The 19,152-nt window shown below is 37.9% G+C and overlaps 1 protein-coding gene across 1 annotated transcript; it reads right to left on the bottom strand.

Annotated features, from left to right (window-relative positions):
* Nucleotides 1-2,240: 2,240 nt before the first annotated feature.
* slc6a17 (solute carrier family 6 member 17) lies at nt 2,241-18,879 on the bottom strand. Its single transcript, XM_053625168.1, has 11 exons — nt 18,258-18,879; nt 14,820-14,977; nt 11,959-12,085; nt 8,739-8,920; nt 8,369-8,479; nt 7,749-7,990; nt 7,366-7,558; nt 6,332-6,524; nt 4,578-4,737; nt 4,180-4,342; nt 2,241-3,368 (listed from the first exon to the last, which is right to left on the bottom strand). Exons 1-11 carry the CDS (start codon nt 18,544-18,546, stop codon nt 3,000-3,002), a joined length of 2,187 nt encoding a protein of 728 aa, XP_053481143.1. The 5' UTR covers nt 18,547-18,879; the 3' UTR covers nt 2,241-2,999.
* Between the last annotated feature and the right edge of the window lie 273 nt (nt 18,880-19,152).

The raw sequence follows: 19,152 nt of genomic DNA, 5'->3' as shown, positions 1-19,152 counted from the left end.
GCTTGTTTGTTCCCTGTTGATGTAAGGGTTTGTTGCCAGGGGTTCCACGAGACTTGTGTAGGAACAGCATGTTCATGCTGGGAATTGTGGGCCTTCCATCCTCCACCTCACCCGATGAGAATTCGTTAGCATGCTGTCTGGGACATGGGCTCCCATGGGGAAACACCGTGGTGAAGCATGCTGCTCAGGCCTATTTTTACACCACGAGTCATCATGACAGTTGCAGGAGGAGCAAACACAGAGCTGCCAAGTGATCAAAAGCTCTGCTGCATTATTTGCCAAGATACAAAACTAGTGTATAGTGTGAAGTGCAGATATACTTGGGGGATAGAGTAAACACCAGGGCAATAATAGTCTATGACCTTTGCAAAGATGCTGATGTCTACCATATACATCCTATTTCTGTCATATTTTCTGTATAGGGATACATTAAATAAAATGAAAAAGCAATTTTAAAAATCTAGCACGTTTGGTTCTCCAAAATCCAATTCAACACCCTTTGTCTTTTTGTGAGGTATTCATCAGTAGACCTGTGCAGGCTGCTTAGGCAGTATCTGTTCAAATACACTGCAAGTTGTGGAAAATTATTGTTATACTATAACATAATTTTGGCATACATAACATCTACAGACTTTAATATAAACCATTTTCAGTTGCAGGTTTTGCAGAAGCAGAAGCTGTTCTCATGGATCTTGAATAATTACATCCGTTCCTTTCAGAAATTGCTAAGCAAGAAAACTACATTGTGAAAATAAAGCTATTAACTGTTTTTGCTATAAAGTCAATCTGTAAAAACTGACAGTGTGAATACCTAAGCTAATTAGACTCGACTGGTGTACAGTTTCCCAAAGTTAAGTTAAAATCATATTAATTGGTAGAAGGAGAGAGAGAAATAATTGAAGTGATAACTCACGCTATCATTTTACAATGATCCTTGTGCTGCAGTGCTTTTGCGAACCTGGGCCTGTACATTCACAGAACAGGCACATAATCCTATCAATGATCACTGAGGACCATTATTACGAATATTATTAATATGTTTGTATTATGTGCAATGTGTATTTTTTCTGTCATCTGCTATATTTATACTAATATATACTATAGATCTTGTATGTACTTAAAACTGCTGTGCTAGATAAAGACTGCCTTAAAAATTGTTTTAGTATTATTGCAACCCAACACTTTAAATGTGCTTCTTTTTTTGTGCTGTGCACATCTGGCAGTCATTTGATTGCTAAAACTAGATGTACGTATATCTGAAATGCTAAGTGTGACAAAATATTCTACAATAAGCCACAAAGGCATGCTGTTATTGATACTGTGTGTTTGTGTGTGTGTGTGTGTGTGTGTGTGTGTGTGTGAGAGAGAGAGAGATACTGCATTAAAACTAGATGCATTGTAGGGGTTTTGGTGCATATACTCCCCCCGAGTGGAAACATCTGGTCAGTACTGTATGAGATTATGGTAGATTGTGCTGGGCCTAGTGATCTATGGGCATAAACACTTACACAGGACAAGAGTTATGGTAAATACATCAACATTATCTACACCAGGGGTGTCCAATCTTATCCAGAAAGGGCTGGTGTGGGTGCAGGTTTTCATTCCAACCAAGTGGAAGCCACACCTACTGAAAGCCAAGATCATCTGATTAATCAGGTGGAATCAGGTGTGGCTCTTGCTTGGTTGGAATGAAAACCTGCACCCACACCAGCCCTTTGCAGATAAGATTGGACACCCCTGATCTATACAGTACATTTCTCTCTGTTGTACTACTTGGCCAGGTTTTATTTGCTTTCCTCAGTCAAATGTAATTTCTAAACAAAACTGTTCCTCATAAAACACTGCACTAATGTACTCACTGATTCTTTGTATTGGAGTAATATTGACTTGAAAAGCAGTATCTGAAAATAATAAAAGGATCTGATCAAATCTGATCTGAGCCACTGAAATACAGTATATATTTGGATTTTTACCCCATTTCCTCCTAATCTGATTGTTTGCCAATTCCCACCTACTGGCCAGTTCTCCCCTGTCACATGACATCTACCAAGCAGGGAGGGTCAAGGCTAGCATGTGCTTCCTCCGAAAGTTGCCGTGCTTGACAGGGGAGAGAGAGTAATGAATTTATTATTATTATTATTATTATTATTATTATTTTTACATATATGCTGGGAATGTGCTTGAAGTTGGCATACAATTTTCTTCAATATATTGAAAATAGCTTAGCAATATTATTTCCACTCTTTTCAATTTGTGATTCTCAGAGCAAGCCTTTTGCAATTATTTGTGTAATTAGGTTTTACATCGGTTCATGTATTATCGATTATTCAGAACTGTGATATGTGCATTGTGTTGACAAAGGAAGTAAAAAAAAAATGGGATCAGTGGATCCCTACTTAGCAGTTTTCACACCTCAACCCAGGCATGAAGAATAGTTACAACAGAAAGAAACATACTAAAACACCTTTGTGCTTCATTCCCCTGTAAGCATTACTAGATCCAAAGATTCTGGCTATGGAGGGTCAGTGGCTAATTAGTCAGTGGCTTAAATGTTTTTAAAAAATGAATCTACATTCATTCTTATACATATCTACAGTATGTGTAAAATTCAGTAGGGCATTTTTTAGTGAATGACTTACCGGAAGATTATGTAAATCTCTCAGTGTTATGTGGATGATTCAGTGCTTTCTGTCCACCAGCTATCCTGTAGAAATGCCTTTGGTCCAAATGTGTAGGTGTAGGTAGGAAAGAGAAGGAACTAATTGCAACTCACCGTCTGCTAATTAGGGCTAAATATGGAGAATGTCCTTCTGTGACTGTTTTCTTTCTTTCCTTTTTTTCAGTCCTCTATTATTCATTGATTACCCCCTCACACACACACACATTATCCCTCTCACCCTTTATGGCTTCAATTAAATAATGATAAATGCTGTGGCTTCTCCCTTTTCCTTTTGGTTTATCAGTCTTTCGTGGGTGATGCCTTCAGATCAGGGAGGAACTCAGGACTCAGATTTAGGTGGAACAGGGTTGGTCTGGTAGCTGCTGCCATAGCCGCTGATGGACGTGGAGTTGGTGATGAGCTCGACAGGTGATGTGTTGCCTGGGCCAAGGTACGCCCGGTGGCTGGGCATGGGAGAGGGAGTCTCGCTGGTGTGTTTACCCAGGATGAAACGTGTCTCGTCCTCCAGGTTGGAGGTGTCCTTCGTCAGACTCTTGCGGTAGGAGACGGACAGTTTGTTGGAGCCATCAGGAAGCCAGTTAAAGTGGCGTGCGAGGAATACCAGTGGCAGAGGAAGCATGGCTACAACGATGAGAGCGAAACACATGATCAGAGCCCATGTAGGGTAGCTCTGGAAGCGCTCGATCGCCTAGAGTGAGAAGAGAAAAAAGAGGAGTCTGAGGTAATGTTGATACACAGGTGATGCCATATCAGTAATCGATAATGATGTCCCACAAATAATTTCAATTTCATGAATATAGATAACAATTAAACAATAGACAAAACAACAACAACAACAACAAAAAAAAACACTATTGTGGTATAAGTTTTATTATACCACAGCAATTTGCCATTACTTTTTTTTAAATTAAAGAACACATTTTTTTCTGTTTATAGTTACATTTAATTTTGTAGCATGTCCGTGATATATTGTAGAATGTCCAAAAAATAATTCAGTCATTCTCTCTCTCTCTCTCACACACGCACAAACAAAATGCAGCTTGTTATGTTACCAAGCAATTTAAAAGTGCAATTTAAAAGTCCTCTGTCCTGAAGACTCCTTCCATAAATGTTAAACAAACGTCTCAGAGAAAGCTTCACCATATCAACAATTATACATTCGTTTTTGTTAAATAACATTTGTAATTCATTTACTATTAATCTCAGAGTATGTGGAGCCATACAAGACCATGTGACTGAGCTGTTACAACATACAGTAAACAATAATGTATTACAACGAGGGCAGTAATATAGGCTTTAACACAGGTTTAGTAATACTTGCAGCACTGCTGCAGTCTTATATGTAATTCAATGTCATCAAATTGAAATTTTAATTCAATTACAACTACCAAAACTATGATATTGTATTGCATGGTTATCATAATGTGAATTCTTCATATGGTTCCACCTCTAGTCATACAATGAAATAAACAGGCATTTTAAAGCTGGGTTTCACTCACCAGGTCCTGAACCCATGCATTGTATCCAGGTGGACTGATGGCCATATCAATAACACTAGCAGTAATAAGAACAAGGAGGCAGATTGGAGACACATACTTCCACAGATAAAAGTAGAATCTGTATGGTTTGAAACCCAGCATATCTTCTAGATCCTGCATGAACCTGATAATAAACCATACAAATATTTTTGCATGAACATTTGAAACTGATTAAAGTAAAAGAGATATGATAATATAGCACAGATTTTGTGTTAAACTTTTCTGTGTTGTTTCTGGGCAAATTCATGGGATTTGCATCCTGTTTTAAAATAACTTCAAAAAGGTCAGCATTACTTATGCAAAGAAACTTGTGCACAAACTAACCAGACAGAAAGCGCTGCTAAATATGCACAGTGTACCTTTTGGTGCCATAAATCCAGGCCACAGATATATTTTCCAAGATGACTACGATTGTGAGTGGAAGGCCAGCAGAGTAGTCATCAAACATGGTGACGAAATAATTTCCTGATCGTTGGACGAATAACAGGCCGCAAAAAAATGCAATGATACAGCAAACCACTGAGGAGAAATAAGGGTCAGAGGTTATCCAGTGTCTCCTAAAGAAAATGAGACCCTCTCTCACAGTCCACTCCCATACAACAAATGCACACTGCACCGGATTAGAGCCAAATCTAGCAGTGTATCTTCTCCAGATCCACATAGCAGAGCTGGCCCAAGGTCATTTTGCACAATGGCATAATAATGGCCAAAAGAAATTTAGAGTTGGCCCAGGTTAACAAAAAATATTATTACATCCTGGCCCTAAGCTGATGCAGGGCTGAATGTTATCGTCAAAATAGCAAACAAAATTATGAATATTTTCACCACAGCATTTTTTTGCAGAAATAATTTTAAACAGGCAAACATAAAAGTACAGACTTAAAATAAACGTTTATAATGTGGAATTATGCTTTCAGTGCAGTAATATTGTAATATTATATATAATAATAATAATAATTCCTTACATTTATATAGTGCTTTTTTTCTAGAAACTCAAAGCACTTTACATAGTATGTGGTGTGTGGTGCGCCAGAACGCCCACCACACACCAGCTATTAGTGGAGAGGAGAGTGATGTAGCCAATTCAGAGATGGGGATTATTAGGGGGCCATGAAAGAGAAAGGCCAATGGGGGGACACCAGGGTAATTTCGCCAGGACACCGGGGTATACTCCTACTCTTTTACAATAAGTGTCCTGGGATTTATAATGACCACAAGTGTATACCACTCCCACTGTTCACTGCTGTGGTTCTTAGCTGAACCCTCATGAGATGGACGGTAATACTTGGTAAGAGTAAAGCTCTTTATGACCAAACAATCTGTTCATGTTTTTTGGCGTCTTCACTGGTAGCTTCATAGGCAAGTGTGTTCATGCGCACAACCACCACAGTCCTACTCATAATGTTTGAACACATACAGGAAGCGGTACTTTTGGGTGGATAAAACGCATCCTGCCAATGACAGAACTTGCCTGAAGTATAGTCATAGTCAAGTATAGTCAATTGCATTAGTCATAGTGCCACAACTTCAGACCCCAAATTTTAAACCTGCACTCTCATATCCTTCACAAGTACACCTCTAGTGGCATATTTCTGAAATGCAGCTACACCTTAGGCTCCATTAGGAGTACACTGGATATGTCATATCTGGACACGAGAGTACAGGTCTGAAAGGGAGGCACTGTGTTCTGCATATAGAAGTATCAGCAAATATGAACATAACATATAGGGCCAAAATTTTGGACATGATGGTAAATAAAATATTTTATTTACTAATATAAATATTGTAATCAGCCTTCTCAAATTTGATAGATGTGTCTCATTGTATTCTGAGTCTGCTGCCTGACAGACTGTTCAGCGCCATTAACGGCTGCTTGGTCTAAACTTGGCATCTGCTCAAGTCTGCATCGTAGATGTGACTGCCAGAACTATTTTATAACTCCTATGGTTATTTGACCCAAAACTATCAGGGCTATTACCTCCAGTAGTTAGATAAGTCATCCAAATACAAGCAGCTTATTAATATCACAGATACTCATAAAGTCATTCCTAAAATAATGTATAAAATGTGTTCGTGAGTACTTGTGTATGTGTGTGTGTGTGTCAGTTCTCACCAGTCAGGATCTCCTTGCGTATTTTGAACGTGTCAAGGATGGGAGTAGTGATGCCAGTCATGGTGCCAATCATGCTTCCCAGACCCAGGTTGATCAGCATGAAAAAGAACATCACTGACCAAAATGGAGACGCTGGGAAGTGTGTCATGGCCTCTGTAAAAGCAATGAAGGCCAAACCAGTACCTTGAACGGCCTGAGGGTGAAATGAGACAAGAGATAAATTAGACAGCGACAGAAAAATTTGTGAAAAAGGCTTTCAAATGTCCAAAATAAGTAAGATATAAAACTCAACGGGGCATGCTATTATAGGAGTATATGGTGGTGTGATGTCATTCCCAACAAAAAATGCATCGTTTTCTAATGATACCACATCCCAAAGTGTTTATTCCTCTTATACCACAACAATCTGCCAATGCTAACAATTTACTGATTATATTATAATATATCATATTAAACATCATACTGTAACTTTTATCCATTTATAGTTATATTTTATGTTATGGAACATATGTGAAACCAGTTAGGTTCTGTTATCACTCCTGTTATAACAATATATTATAACAATAATAGTTATGAACAGTCATTCCTGCACCAGCTGTCTGTCCTGAATACTTTCCAGTGTTGGAAAACCTGAAGGAACAGCTTTACCTCTGACTGTTAGAAACTGTTGACACTGAAGATTCCGTCCAAAAATGCTACATAACCCTCATAGAAAACTTCACAATATCAAATTACACAGGTTTTTAAATCAGTTTATGTGGTGCATCTACCATAAAAGTCCCTGTGTAAGTTATTATTATGCATTAATATACTGTAAACCTTGCAATCTGAACTGTCAGCACCATGCTGTTGCAGAAAATGAATGAATACTTTCTGACCAATCAGAGTTGAACATTCAGCAGTACTGTGTTATAAAGAATATTTACTCACTGGATTACAACCTGAATTGATCCAACGGTAAAATAAAATTGCAACGCTAATGAGACAGTATAAACATAACCAAACAGCATTAATTCAGTGGATTTTAGACTGACTTTATTGAGTTCATCCTCCAGTAGACACTGGTCCAGGCCCAGCTGAGCAAAGCTGTCCTCCTTCACAATTTTAATAACTTCATACATCTCAGCATAGTCTGATGAGGAGAGGTGGGAGAAATTAACATGAGGAGGGATCAGATCATGACTCAACACATTGGAGTTCAGGTAGCCCAAAATCTTCTCAGCATTCCTAGAAAGAGAACACAGCCATTAGATTAATGTCTGATATCAATTTTGCATACTAATCTCTAATCACATCACCAATCAACCTTTTGCATATTTTATGAACTACTCACTCACTGAATAATGCCTCATAAATTTGCTGATTACATTCAGATTTTATACAATTAATAGCAAATTCAGTAAAAGAGTGCACTCACTCCACCACACATTTTTCGTTCATAATGTTGGCCTTGAAACCAAGAACTGCAAACACCACCAGCGTGGCCAGGATGGAGGTGAAGAAATTGATGAAAGACACTAGGACAGCATCAAAATGGCAGTTGTTGTCCCTTTTGTTGTAGCTGGAGAAAGCAATGACTCCACCGAAACCCAGACCCAAAGCGAAGAAAACCTGCGTTGCAGCCTCACGCCATACCTGTGGCTCCAGCATGATCTCCAGCTGCAGGAATATGTATTCGGGGGAATGTTCATCCATCTCATGTATGATCAAGAGTACTTGACAATTTCCCTTTCTTTCTTTCATCTCATGCAATGATTTATTATTTGAAAAATTAGTTTCCTGTACCTATTTATATGCACCTACTTAATAACTCACATAGTCCCATGTTCCCTTTCGGTCATGCATGAGTAATGGGTAATAAATTTATAGCTCTATAAATATGCATAACGTCATCCTGAGTTCACCACCAGGGGGAGACAGCGGTCAGAGTGACATGATATAATAAGTACAGAAGACTAAACCTTGAAATTGGCTTCTGTTTAGAGGTGCTGACTCTCAAGTCAATTTAAGAGCATGTGTTTGTGGGTCCCTTCTTACCTTTGGTGTGAACATGTGAGCAATGCCGTCTACCGCTCCCTTGAGAAACAATCCCCGTACCAGGAAGCAAAAGAGCACCAGATACGGGAACAGAGAGCTGAAGTACATCACCTAAGGAGTTCCCCACAGTGCACATGGAGTAGAAGAAAGAGTTTTCTTAACAAGATCAAGTACATCATCTGGTAAATTGGTAAAAACTCTGCCAGTTTACAGGAAGAGAGGATTATTTTCATCTTCTACCTATAGATGATACATCTTCAACATATAGATGAGTGATCAATCACCAAATATATACGTGCTTAAAATATACTGTATATGTGCTTAAAATCTTCAGTGGTCAAAAAAACGATTGTATTGAGCTTGTATTCACCTTTCCAGAGGACTGGATGCCCTTGATGACAGCCAGGCAGACAATGATCCACGCAGCCAGCAGAGACAGAGTCATCCTCCAGTTTAGCCCTCCACTGTCCGCAATACTGCTGGTTATGTTTAGTGTCTCACGATACCAAAAATATGTGGTGGCGGAGCTTTTCTCACACTCTGGCTCTACAACTGTTCAGGAGTAAAAGCAGGAAGGCAAGACACAAACGGTAATGCCTCACTGTCCACAATGTTAGTGAGTAGTCATGTACATTCAATACAGCTAAATACTAGCTGGTTATTCTGGTTGAGATACATGATTTTGGTTTTCAGTTGAGGAAAACCTGTAATTTTCAAAACCTGATATAGCTCAATATATCAAAATTTCACCACGTAAAAGGTTTTCTACATATGACACGCATGCGGTCAGATTTGAATCAGGGATATATATATTTGTATTAAAACACCATAGAAGAAAATAAAATAATCAAAATAAAAACGTATGTACTATGCTCAGTGACTACGTTTACATGGACAGCAGTAATCTAATTATTGACCTTATTCTGAATAAGACAATATTGTGATTATGGTGTTTACACAAGTTGTGTTTAGAATATTCCTCTATGTTATAGAACATAGATGGATTAATGGCACACGTCATTACATCCCCACGCCATGCCGTCTGACGTTCCCTCCAGAATTTCACGTATCAACATACAGTTCGCCTTCGTTATGGTACTGTATACAGTTTTGGGTGTATATACAATTTTTAATTTCCCGAAAGCTTCAAGTGCTGTTAATTATTTGTTATGCTATACCTGCAAATAGACGACTGCTTGAAGCCGTGGGCTGCGTCCAAAACCGCATACTTACCAATATATAGTAGCCGAAATACATGTATTTAACCTACTACATAGTAGGTAAATGCGAGGTTTCGGAAGGAGCCTCGCTCTCTTGCTTACCGTCAAACGGTTGAGCACTGCCGTGTGTGTACGTGTCCTGTCGCAAAATGCGGTGAAAACTCCAACACGACGTTAATAGTGTGATTAAGGTGTGTGCATGTCTGTAATGCACTTCGATAATGCGACTAAAACAGGAATACTCCACATATCTTAATTCAATTTGTGTTTACTTCGAGTATGACTTTAATCGGAATAAGGTAATCAATAATCATTGTTTACATGCAAGTTTCTTAATCATAGTATGGTCTTAATTGGGTTAATATTGGATTATTATTGTCCATGTAAACATACTGACTGTCACAGATAAACATGAAAACGTGTACTTGTGTTACACATCAATCATTTTGCTTGAGCTTAATAAGGTGAAACGTTATTAATAAAGGTGAGACCTTGACTGGTCTACAAATGACCGGTCTTTGTAAATGTGAAACAAAAATATAATTTATATCCCTGTCATGCTACTGCTATGAGGATCCAAAATGAGGATCCAAGGCATGTAAAACATTTTTGTCAATTTCCTTAAACATTGTGTGCATTCCTATTTACATGAATTCAAGACATCCTGGGGATTTCAAATTAACATTTTCAAGGTTATTACTGTGAAATCAAAAGAGATGACTACAATCAATGGAATTAAGTACCAGATATCACATATGATGATGGTTAATCTACATTTGATGCTTTCTATACAGTCAAACATTTGCTTCTTCTCTCCAAGGAGTCTATATACTTATGGAGCTTGCGATCTGACAAAAGCATTTGAATGCCAATTTCTTACATATTTGAACTATATTCTTATATATTATATTATTTTTCTGTATTGTGTAAATTGACATTTTGCCAAATGGTTTTTTTTTTTTTTGAGCTTGCTAGGTGTAAGATTAGCCTTTTAAAACATAAAATTTGAAGTTATAGGTTATAGTTTTGAGACAGAAAAATCAGAACCCTAAATACAAAATAAAAGTCAAATATCAAAATACAGATTTTGTGCAAATTAGGACAAAGGTGAATCATCTGGGATGCTCCCAGGGAAAAGGTAGCTAGTTTCCTCAGGAGAATAGTGATGTCAAACACTCAGTGCTAACATTCTAGCTATTTAGGCTATGCTAATGTGAGCTTGCTGGTAAAGTTAGCTGCTTAATTGAATGCAGCTATTTTTAGTAGAACATAAAACCTTTAAATGCACTTAAATCATTATGATTCATATCTTCCATTTTGCCTCCACTTAACTCCACATCTCTTCACTTGATTTCACAGACATGGACGTAAGATGTGACTGTGATTAGCTAAATGCTGAGTTTGATCACTCTGAAAGTGTGATCTACTTTTCCCTGGGAATGCCAGATGATTCATCTGTGTCCTAATTTACATGAAATTCTGTATGTATTTATTTATGTATGTATTTCTCTGTATGTATTTATTGTATTTAAGGTTCAAAGGAAAGGCTTCAGAAGAAGATCAATGTTATGAAATGGCCCAGTCAGAGCCCAGACCTAAATCCTATCATAAAATCTGTGGAATGACTTCAGGAGAGCTGTACACAGGAGATCCCCTCACAATTTGATAGATCTTGAGCATTTTTTTTACAAAGAAGGGTGGAATAAAATTGTCAAATCAAGATGTGCTAAGCTTGTAGACTCTTACCCAGTAAGACTGCATTATAAGCAAAAGCATTTAACAAAGTATTAGTTAAGGGGTGTGCACATTTATGCAACCTTGTTATTGTATGTTTTTTCTTTTTCTTGGTTCTTTTGATTGGTTTTTCACTTGAATTCTGTTGGTTGCTATATCACAAAAACCTTATTTTTGTAATCAGCAATATTAACAGGGGTGTGCAGATGTTTTATAGCTACTGTATATACAAGTTTTCAAATGAAAACTTTAATTTCTTTATTTTGCATTGTTTATTGCAAATAGGTGTCACAAAACTATCATTTTTGTACATAATCTTCAGTCTGTTCAGTAGGCCTACAAGTGTCTAGGGCTTAACAAAAGTCAGGATTCTAATTTATGTTGCACATTTAAGGTTTTCATTTGACTCAGCCTTAAGTCAAATATACAAAATCAATATTAAATTACTTTCGTCAGCTTCTAAGCTCCATACATACATATGTTCCTTAAGTAATCAGATATATGTATAGATTGCTATGAAAATAATAGAAGATCACAGAGCAGAACCATATACAAATGTGCAGTGCTATATCTGCTTCATGTATGGAAACGGTAAGCCATTAAAGAGCCTTTCTTTCAATATTGCAGCACACTCACTGGCTTGGCTTCCATTTCTCCGGATGGGACAGTCAGCCCAGGGCAGAGGGAACTGGAATGACTGGAAGAAGTAGAATATGCTCCAGCCAATGATCACATTGTAGTACAGACCCACAAAGCCACAAACCTTCAGACAGAGAATAGAAGACAAAGAGAACATGACCATTTTGTTTTCTGCAGTTTTTAAAATACAACCCCAATTCCAAAAAAGTTGGGGCATTGTGTAAAATGTAAATAAAAACAGAATGCAATGATTTACAAATCTCATAAGCCCATATGTCATTCACAATAGAACATAGAAAACAAATCAAATGCCAATGAACCTCCAGCTGTTTCTTTTAAGTAACAATTTTCCAGCCATTTGTTGCTTCCGTCCCAAATTTCTGGAGATGCGTTGTGGCCATCAAATTCAAAATTACCTTATTTTTTCCTTAAAATGGTACATTTCCTCAGTTTAAACATTTGATATGTTTTCTATGTTCTATTGTGAATAACATATTGGTTTAAGAGATTTGCAAATCATTGCATTCTGTTTTTATTTACAATTTACACAGCATCCCAACTTTTTTTGAATTGGGGTTGTATACATTTGTACATTTTATTCTTGATGTCTTTAGGCCTGGTGTGCAAAATGGCTTCTGGCAACATCACAGGTCCACAGCCAGAAGAGTTAGTGAATTATTAAAGTACATCTCCTCTCTGGCATGGGCCACTTTCTCTCTTTGTGGCTATTAATAGCTGTTCTTCTCACAGCAGATTCACTTCTAGGCATTTCAGTACTGCTTTACTAGTCTTAAATATGATATGTCCCTCAAACTGGCACCTCATTATAAACAAGATGGCCATGATGCAAGATCAGTTCATGAACAGAACACAACAGATGCAGCTGCTTCAACTGCTTTTAGCAACAGTGAAGACTTCTCTCAGTGGAGCACTAAGACTAGTTTTTGTCACTATATACAGTATGTGATGATCCATGGAAGATTTTGTTCAGATGATTCTGGTTGGTCTACAATTTGAGTTAGCGAATCACCCAACAACCAGGCAGGTCAGGGCTGAGTGACTCATCAAAAATGTATGGTTTCTTCACTTCATTTAGCTAACCATGTCAAGTCCCAGTTTGGAATAAAGCAGACATCAGTCACGGCATTGAAGGTATTCTGGTGTCCAGCTACAACCCCAATTCCGAAAAAGTTGGGACAGTATGGAAAATGCAAAAAAAAACTAACAAAAAGAGTCATTAGGAAATTCAATTCACCCTGTACTATATTGAAAACACATTAATAACACATTATTTGATGTTTTACTTTGTGAATTGAATTTATTTGTGAAAATATACACTCATTTCAAATCTGATAACTGCAACACACTCCAAAAAAGTTGGGACAGTCGACTGTTTACCACTGTGTAACATCACCTTTTCGTTTAATAATATTTATTAACCGTTTGGGCGATGAAGACACCATTTTGTTCAGTTTAGCAAGCAGAATTTTCCCCATTCATCCATTAACCATTTCTTCAGCTGCGCTACTGTATGCGGCAGGTCAGGACTGCAGGCAGGCCATGCTAGCACCCGCACTCTCTGCTTATGCAACCATACGTTTGTAATCCGGGCAGAATGTGGTTTGGCGTTGTCCTGCTCTGGATGGCAGCATATGTTGCTCAAAATGTGTACATATCTTTCTGCATTAATGGTGCCCTCACAGATGTGCAAGTTACCCATGCCATGGGCACTGACACACCCCCATACCATGACAGATGCTGGCTTTTGGACCTGACGCTGATAACAGCTTGGATTGTCCTTTCCCTATTTGGCTCGGAAAGCACGACAGCTGTTTTGTCCAAAAACTATTTGAAATGTTGATTCGTCTGACCACAAAACACGATTCCACTGTGCTACTGTCCATCTCAGATGAGACCAAGCCCAGAGAAGTCCGCGGTGCTTCTGGACAGTGTTGATGTATGGGTTCTGCTTTGCACAGTAAAGACTTAACTTGCATCTGTGGATGCAGCGGCGAATGGTGTTGACTGACAAAGGTTTACCAAAGTATTCCCAAACCCACGTCAGGATATCCATTACAGATTCATGACTGTTTTTAAGACAATGACCTCTGAGGGATCGGAGATTCAGAAGTGGTTTTCATCCTTGCCCTTTACACATGGAGATTTGACCGTATTCCTTGAATCTTTTAATTATATTGTGCACTGTAGAAGGTGAAATGCCAAAAATCATACTGCTTTGTCTTTGGAGAGTGTTGTTCTCAAAGTGTTGGTTTATTCGCTGACACATCTGTTAGCAGATTGGCAAGCCTCAACACATCCATGTACTATGATTAGACGATTGCCTCACCTGTTTCACATCACCTTCTTATTTCAACTTGTCACATTGCTATTATTCCTAAATTGCCCCTGTCCCGACTTTTTTGGAACATGTTGCATGTATCAATTTCAAAATAAACATTTATCTCCAAAATCTATGCAGTTGATTAGGTAAAACATCAAATACCTTGTCTTTATATGTTTTTGTTTAATTTTGTTTAAGTACAAGTCAAAGTACATTTACAAATCACTCCTCTTTGTTTTTATTAGCATTTTCCATACTGTCCCAACTTTTTCAGAATTAGGGTTGTAGAACAGCTACTATACATTAGTCATGCTGTATGAACTGATGGATTATGTGGTCTTTGATAATGTAATTAATAAACTAGAGTTGAGAGTGTGCCTAGCCATAGCTATTCTTGTGGTCCTGAACGACCTTACAGAAAACTCTACTGCCATCTCTCTAGACTACCTACAAAGAAAGCTGAGAAACTTTAGTTAACTAATAAGTCACCAGCCTGCATTTATCTCCATTTGCTCACCATTAGGCTGGACACGCCAATGCCACCCAGTCGAGGGCAAACGTAGTTCCAGACCCCAATGCTTCCTCTGCGGATCCTCTGACCCACTGCCAATTCCAGGAAGAAAAGTGGGATGCCAATGAGGATGAGGAGGATGAAGTAGGGGACAAGGTAGGCACCTGAAAACAAGATAACACCATTTAGAGATAACCTTACAAGAAATGCATTTAATGAATGAGTAGAGATATTATATTTTACACAACATGGGTCAGTATCACCAACTATTTATTCACACTGCGTGTCATTTATCAAGCTGGATACAAACAAATTTACTTGATTTAATTGTTTGCAGCAGCATTTACAGAAATATTGTTTTCATGAAAATCTTCTGAGTTCAGAATAAGGTTTGTAGCCCACAAGAGCTCGTGAGGTTGTGTAAATTCATGTATAAGTTGGCTGACAAATGTCAACTTCGATCGATAGGATTTAAATGATTTAACTAGCGATGAGTTACTGAATATTTCTGTGGACTATGCTGTCATGTTTAAACCCTATAAAAGGAGGAAGAGTTAATGCATGCTTATGCTGCAGTGGTTGAGCTGCATTACTGGAAGATTTAGCACACATTGTGCTTAGGAGGCATTCTTTCAGTCATCATTTTGTCATTTCAGCTGTCTGTGAGCTTTGCCTTTTATGGAGTTTTTTGAGCATCACTAAATGTTAATGAGCTGTGCTATGAATGCAATTTATGGCTGAGTGGCATTTCTCACAAAGGAAATAAGCATTACAGAAACGTTTGTAAATCTGGCAGGAATGTAGTTTGATTTGGCCCAGGAAAACATTTATACAAAACTTTAAGATTTATAAATGAGGCTCATTATAGGCAAGTAGTCATCTGTTTTAATCTTCACTTTTACAAATAACTAGCATTAAGCCTACTACTCTTATCCTCAGATACATACAGCTCTTTTAAGCTAAAATATTACATCTTAAGGCCCCCACTTATTATTCAATTATTTGCCTTAAAGCTTATTGTTCAGTAACTATGAGTGTACAGGGTTTAAGATAGGTTCACTGTAGCACTACTCACTTCTGAATGACCATGCCGTTTTAATATTTCCCCATTTCCTTCTATCATGGATCTCATATATAAATAAAAAAAAAACCAAGAATACATCTACAGAGTACTTTTTCTCTGGAATGTGCCTTGCTCAATTAATTAAAATCACATAAGGAAAGCTGAAAGCCCAGTAAGCATGAATGAGCAGATAGAGCCTGATGCGACACAATGAAACAGCAAATCATTCAGAGGCTTGACGTCAAGCAGCTCCATGGTGACGGAGATTTCAGCCGGAGATGACCGACAGCACCTTGATCCTGCTTTTCGCAAGTCTCTGTTTGAAGTCAGAGAGAGCACTCTCGAAATAACTGCATAGTAGACAGGGACTAATACAAGGTTATGACTTTGATCAGACAGTTTGATGAGTACATTTAAAAAAAAAATCTGCTTGCTATCAGTTTGATTGTGGAGCTTGTTTGCTGTTGGGCGACACACCTCTGCTCTGTTTAGCCTTTTTGTCCATGGGTTATTCATCTTGCCTGATAATGAAAGGAAAATTGCAGGCCTTGCATATAACTATAGGAGACAGACAGAAGGGAGTACAGTGGGTAAGAGAGTAAGAGAGAGGTAGGATAAAGGAAACAAGGCCCACTGGGAAAAAAAAAAGAGAGGCAACTCCATGGCTACTAGACAAGCCAGGACATGTCACATTGCCATGTTTTACCTATAGGTTTTACCTATCTATATCTTACAATATCTCTTTGTTATACAAATGCAGGAATTTGAGATGCAAGTACAAGATCTAAAAAAATCCTTTTGTCTAAAATTAATGCTAATGGCAGGGAACTGACAGGCATTGATGATGATTTTGACACTATCAGCAACAAATCCAGTGTCAACACAGAAAATGTAAATGTCTCAACATTCGACTCTGACCTGTACACCTGAATGTGCTATGAGGTAGAAAGAAATCCGTGTTCCTTTAAAAGAGACATTTTCTGTTTCTATAATAATGATGACTTCTGTGTACAAAGACAAACCGGGAATGTTTCTGTTTTCTGTAACATATCTCTTAGGTCACTCTATTTTCATCTACTACACAACAATGCTACAATAAGACAACAAATACTATTCAGTGCAATAAATACTAAGCTGTATGGTTTTTTTTTTTAACATAGGACTCACAATACACAGCCTTAGCAGAGAGAGTAATAGCTGCTAGAAACATAATTGGTACGGTAAGATTATATATATCGAGCCCTCTGTGGCCTTGACTAGCTCGTTTATAAAGTGTCTCTGCCTTTGGTTGCCATAAATAACTATGCTACGTTGCCAGTTCAATAAATGTGGAACACAATGACTGCACACTTCAAGCCTAATATAACTGAAGAACATTTCTATAAAACGTTACATAAAGATTAGTCTAGCATCAGGGTTGGGCTGTAATGGAATACAATTAACAGTGTTACATATTCACAATACAAAACTGAAGTGTCTTCTGTATTCAGAACACACACACTTTTTTATTGTTAGGATAATCTTATAAGAATAAACACCACCGATGCCTATTTATTAAGTATTTTTCCACATTTTCTCATTTATGTTCTGCTCTAGAGAGCAGTGGTACATGGCAAAAGTTCAAACACGTACCCATGCCAGACTTCCTTTAGTAAAAATACAAACATTATTTATACAACTCTCAAACTATCAATTATAATTATCATTCATTTCATTGCAGAGTATTTTACATGAACAGTAATTCATAAATTTACCATCCAAAAGAATAACATAAATAATACTGCCAACCAATAACAGCAATGAACATTGTCTATAGTGAAACTGAAGAATGACCACACAGCACTGTTGTTTCTCATGTGTCTTTTCATGATGTATTCTGAATAAGTTGCTTTTTATGCACTGTGATATGGAATACGTTTAGGAAGATGTATTCAGTATACAACCATCAATATTTGTTAATCTGCTCAACTTTGTCTTGCACTTAAAGAATCAAATAGCTCCTCAAAATTTCTACTCATTAATATCGCCTGGCACGGACATGACATTAGCTAAAAAACATGAAGAATTTTCCGGTGCTTATTCCAGGATTAAAGATATGCTCACAATAAGGTTTGACTATATAGTTGTAGAAGAGTAATAAAGTATAAACTCTCAATCCAGTGTCACACAGAAGAGGAAGGATTCCCTTCTGGGTCTGGTTCCTCTCAGGGTTTCTTAGTCATGTCATCTCAGTGTTTCCATGCCAATGTTGCCTCTGGTATCTGTAAAGCTCATTTGTGACAATGTCTATTGTTGAAAGTGCTATATAAATAAAACTGAATTAATTTAAAAAGCCACAGAAAGACATCCACACTGGAGTCAAGCAACCACCAACTCCTTACCTCCTCCGTTCTTCTGGCATAAGTACGGGAAGCGCCAGACGTTGCCCAGCCCCACTGAGAAGCCCACCTGGGCGAGGATGTATTGCAACTTGCTGTTCCAGGCTGGCCGGCCATCCTCCAGGTCTGGAGAGATGTCAGGCTTTGGTGCTGCGCCTCCTCCAGGCATGCTCATGCTCATCTGGCTACTCTTATAGTCCATAGGGGCCTCCAGGGCCAGCAGGTCAGCCACAGACTCTGTGACATGTTCATTGCTGTGCTCACGCTGTGTCACTTTACTGCTCTTAGGCATGGCTGAACTGGATTAAATCAGAAATACGAGTGCGACAAGATGGCTGGTATGCTAGTCAGCACTCTGATGAGATAGGAGTTCTGTGCTGTGGGGGATCAGAGGAAAGAATTAGATATGACTGGGACAATTTTAAGCCAGTACTTAACTGTGATTACATTCTGGAAAAAAAAAATGGAACAAAACTTAAAAATTATGTGAAAATAATATCTGAACCATAAAACATGTGATTTGCCCAATTTCTCTAATAAAAATGAATTTTTTTGTCCCTGTTGAACTACAAAATTTAATTTGCACACACCACAGATGTTTCTCGCTACTTCCTAGAAAATTCTGCCCTGAAAGAGGAGAAGCTTTGTCTGAATTGTTTAGAAATAAGGTCATGGTGGCAATAATCAGCTTGTGTTAAACTTTGAGGAAGCTTTTCAACAAATCCTTTAATTCCAATGGGTTAAAATCAATAGTTCTAGATGAAGTCTGTGCAGGCCATTTTTTTGCAAACGCAGTCATTTTCCACATTGAAATACAAACCTATGTTTATTAAAGATAACTGATACACTGGATGGGGGAAAAAAAATCATATGTGATATATAATACAAAGCAATTTTC

This window comes from Ictalurus furcatus, chromosome 5, assembly GCF_023375685.1.
Source record: "Ictalurus furcatus strain D&B chromosome 5, Billie_1.0, whole genome shotgun sequence".
NCBI lineage: Eukaryota > Metazoa > Chordata > Actinopteri > Siluriformes > Ictaluridae > Ictalurus > Ictalurus furcatus.
Note: the sequence above shows the minus strand (reverse complement) of the source record. Positions and strands in the feature narration are given on the sequence as shown.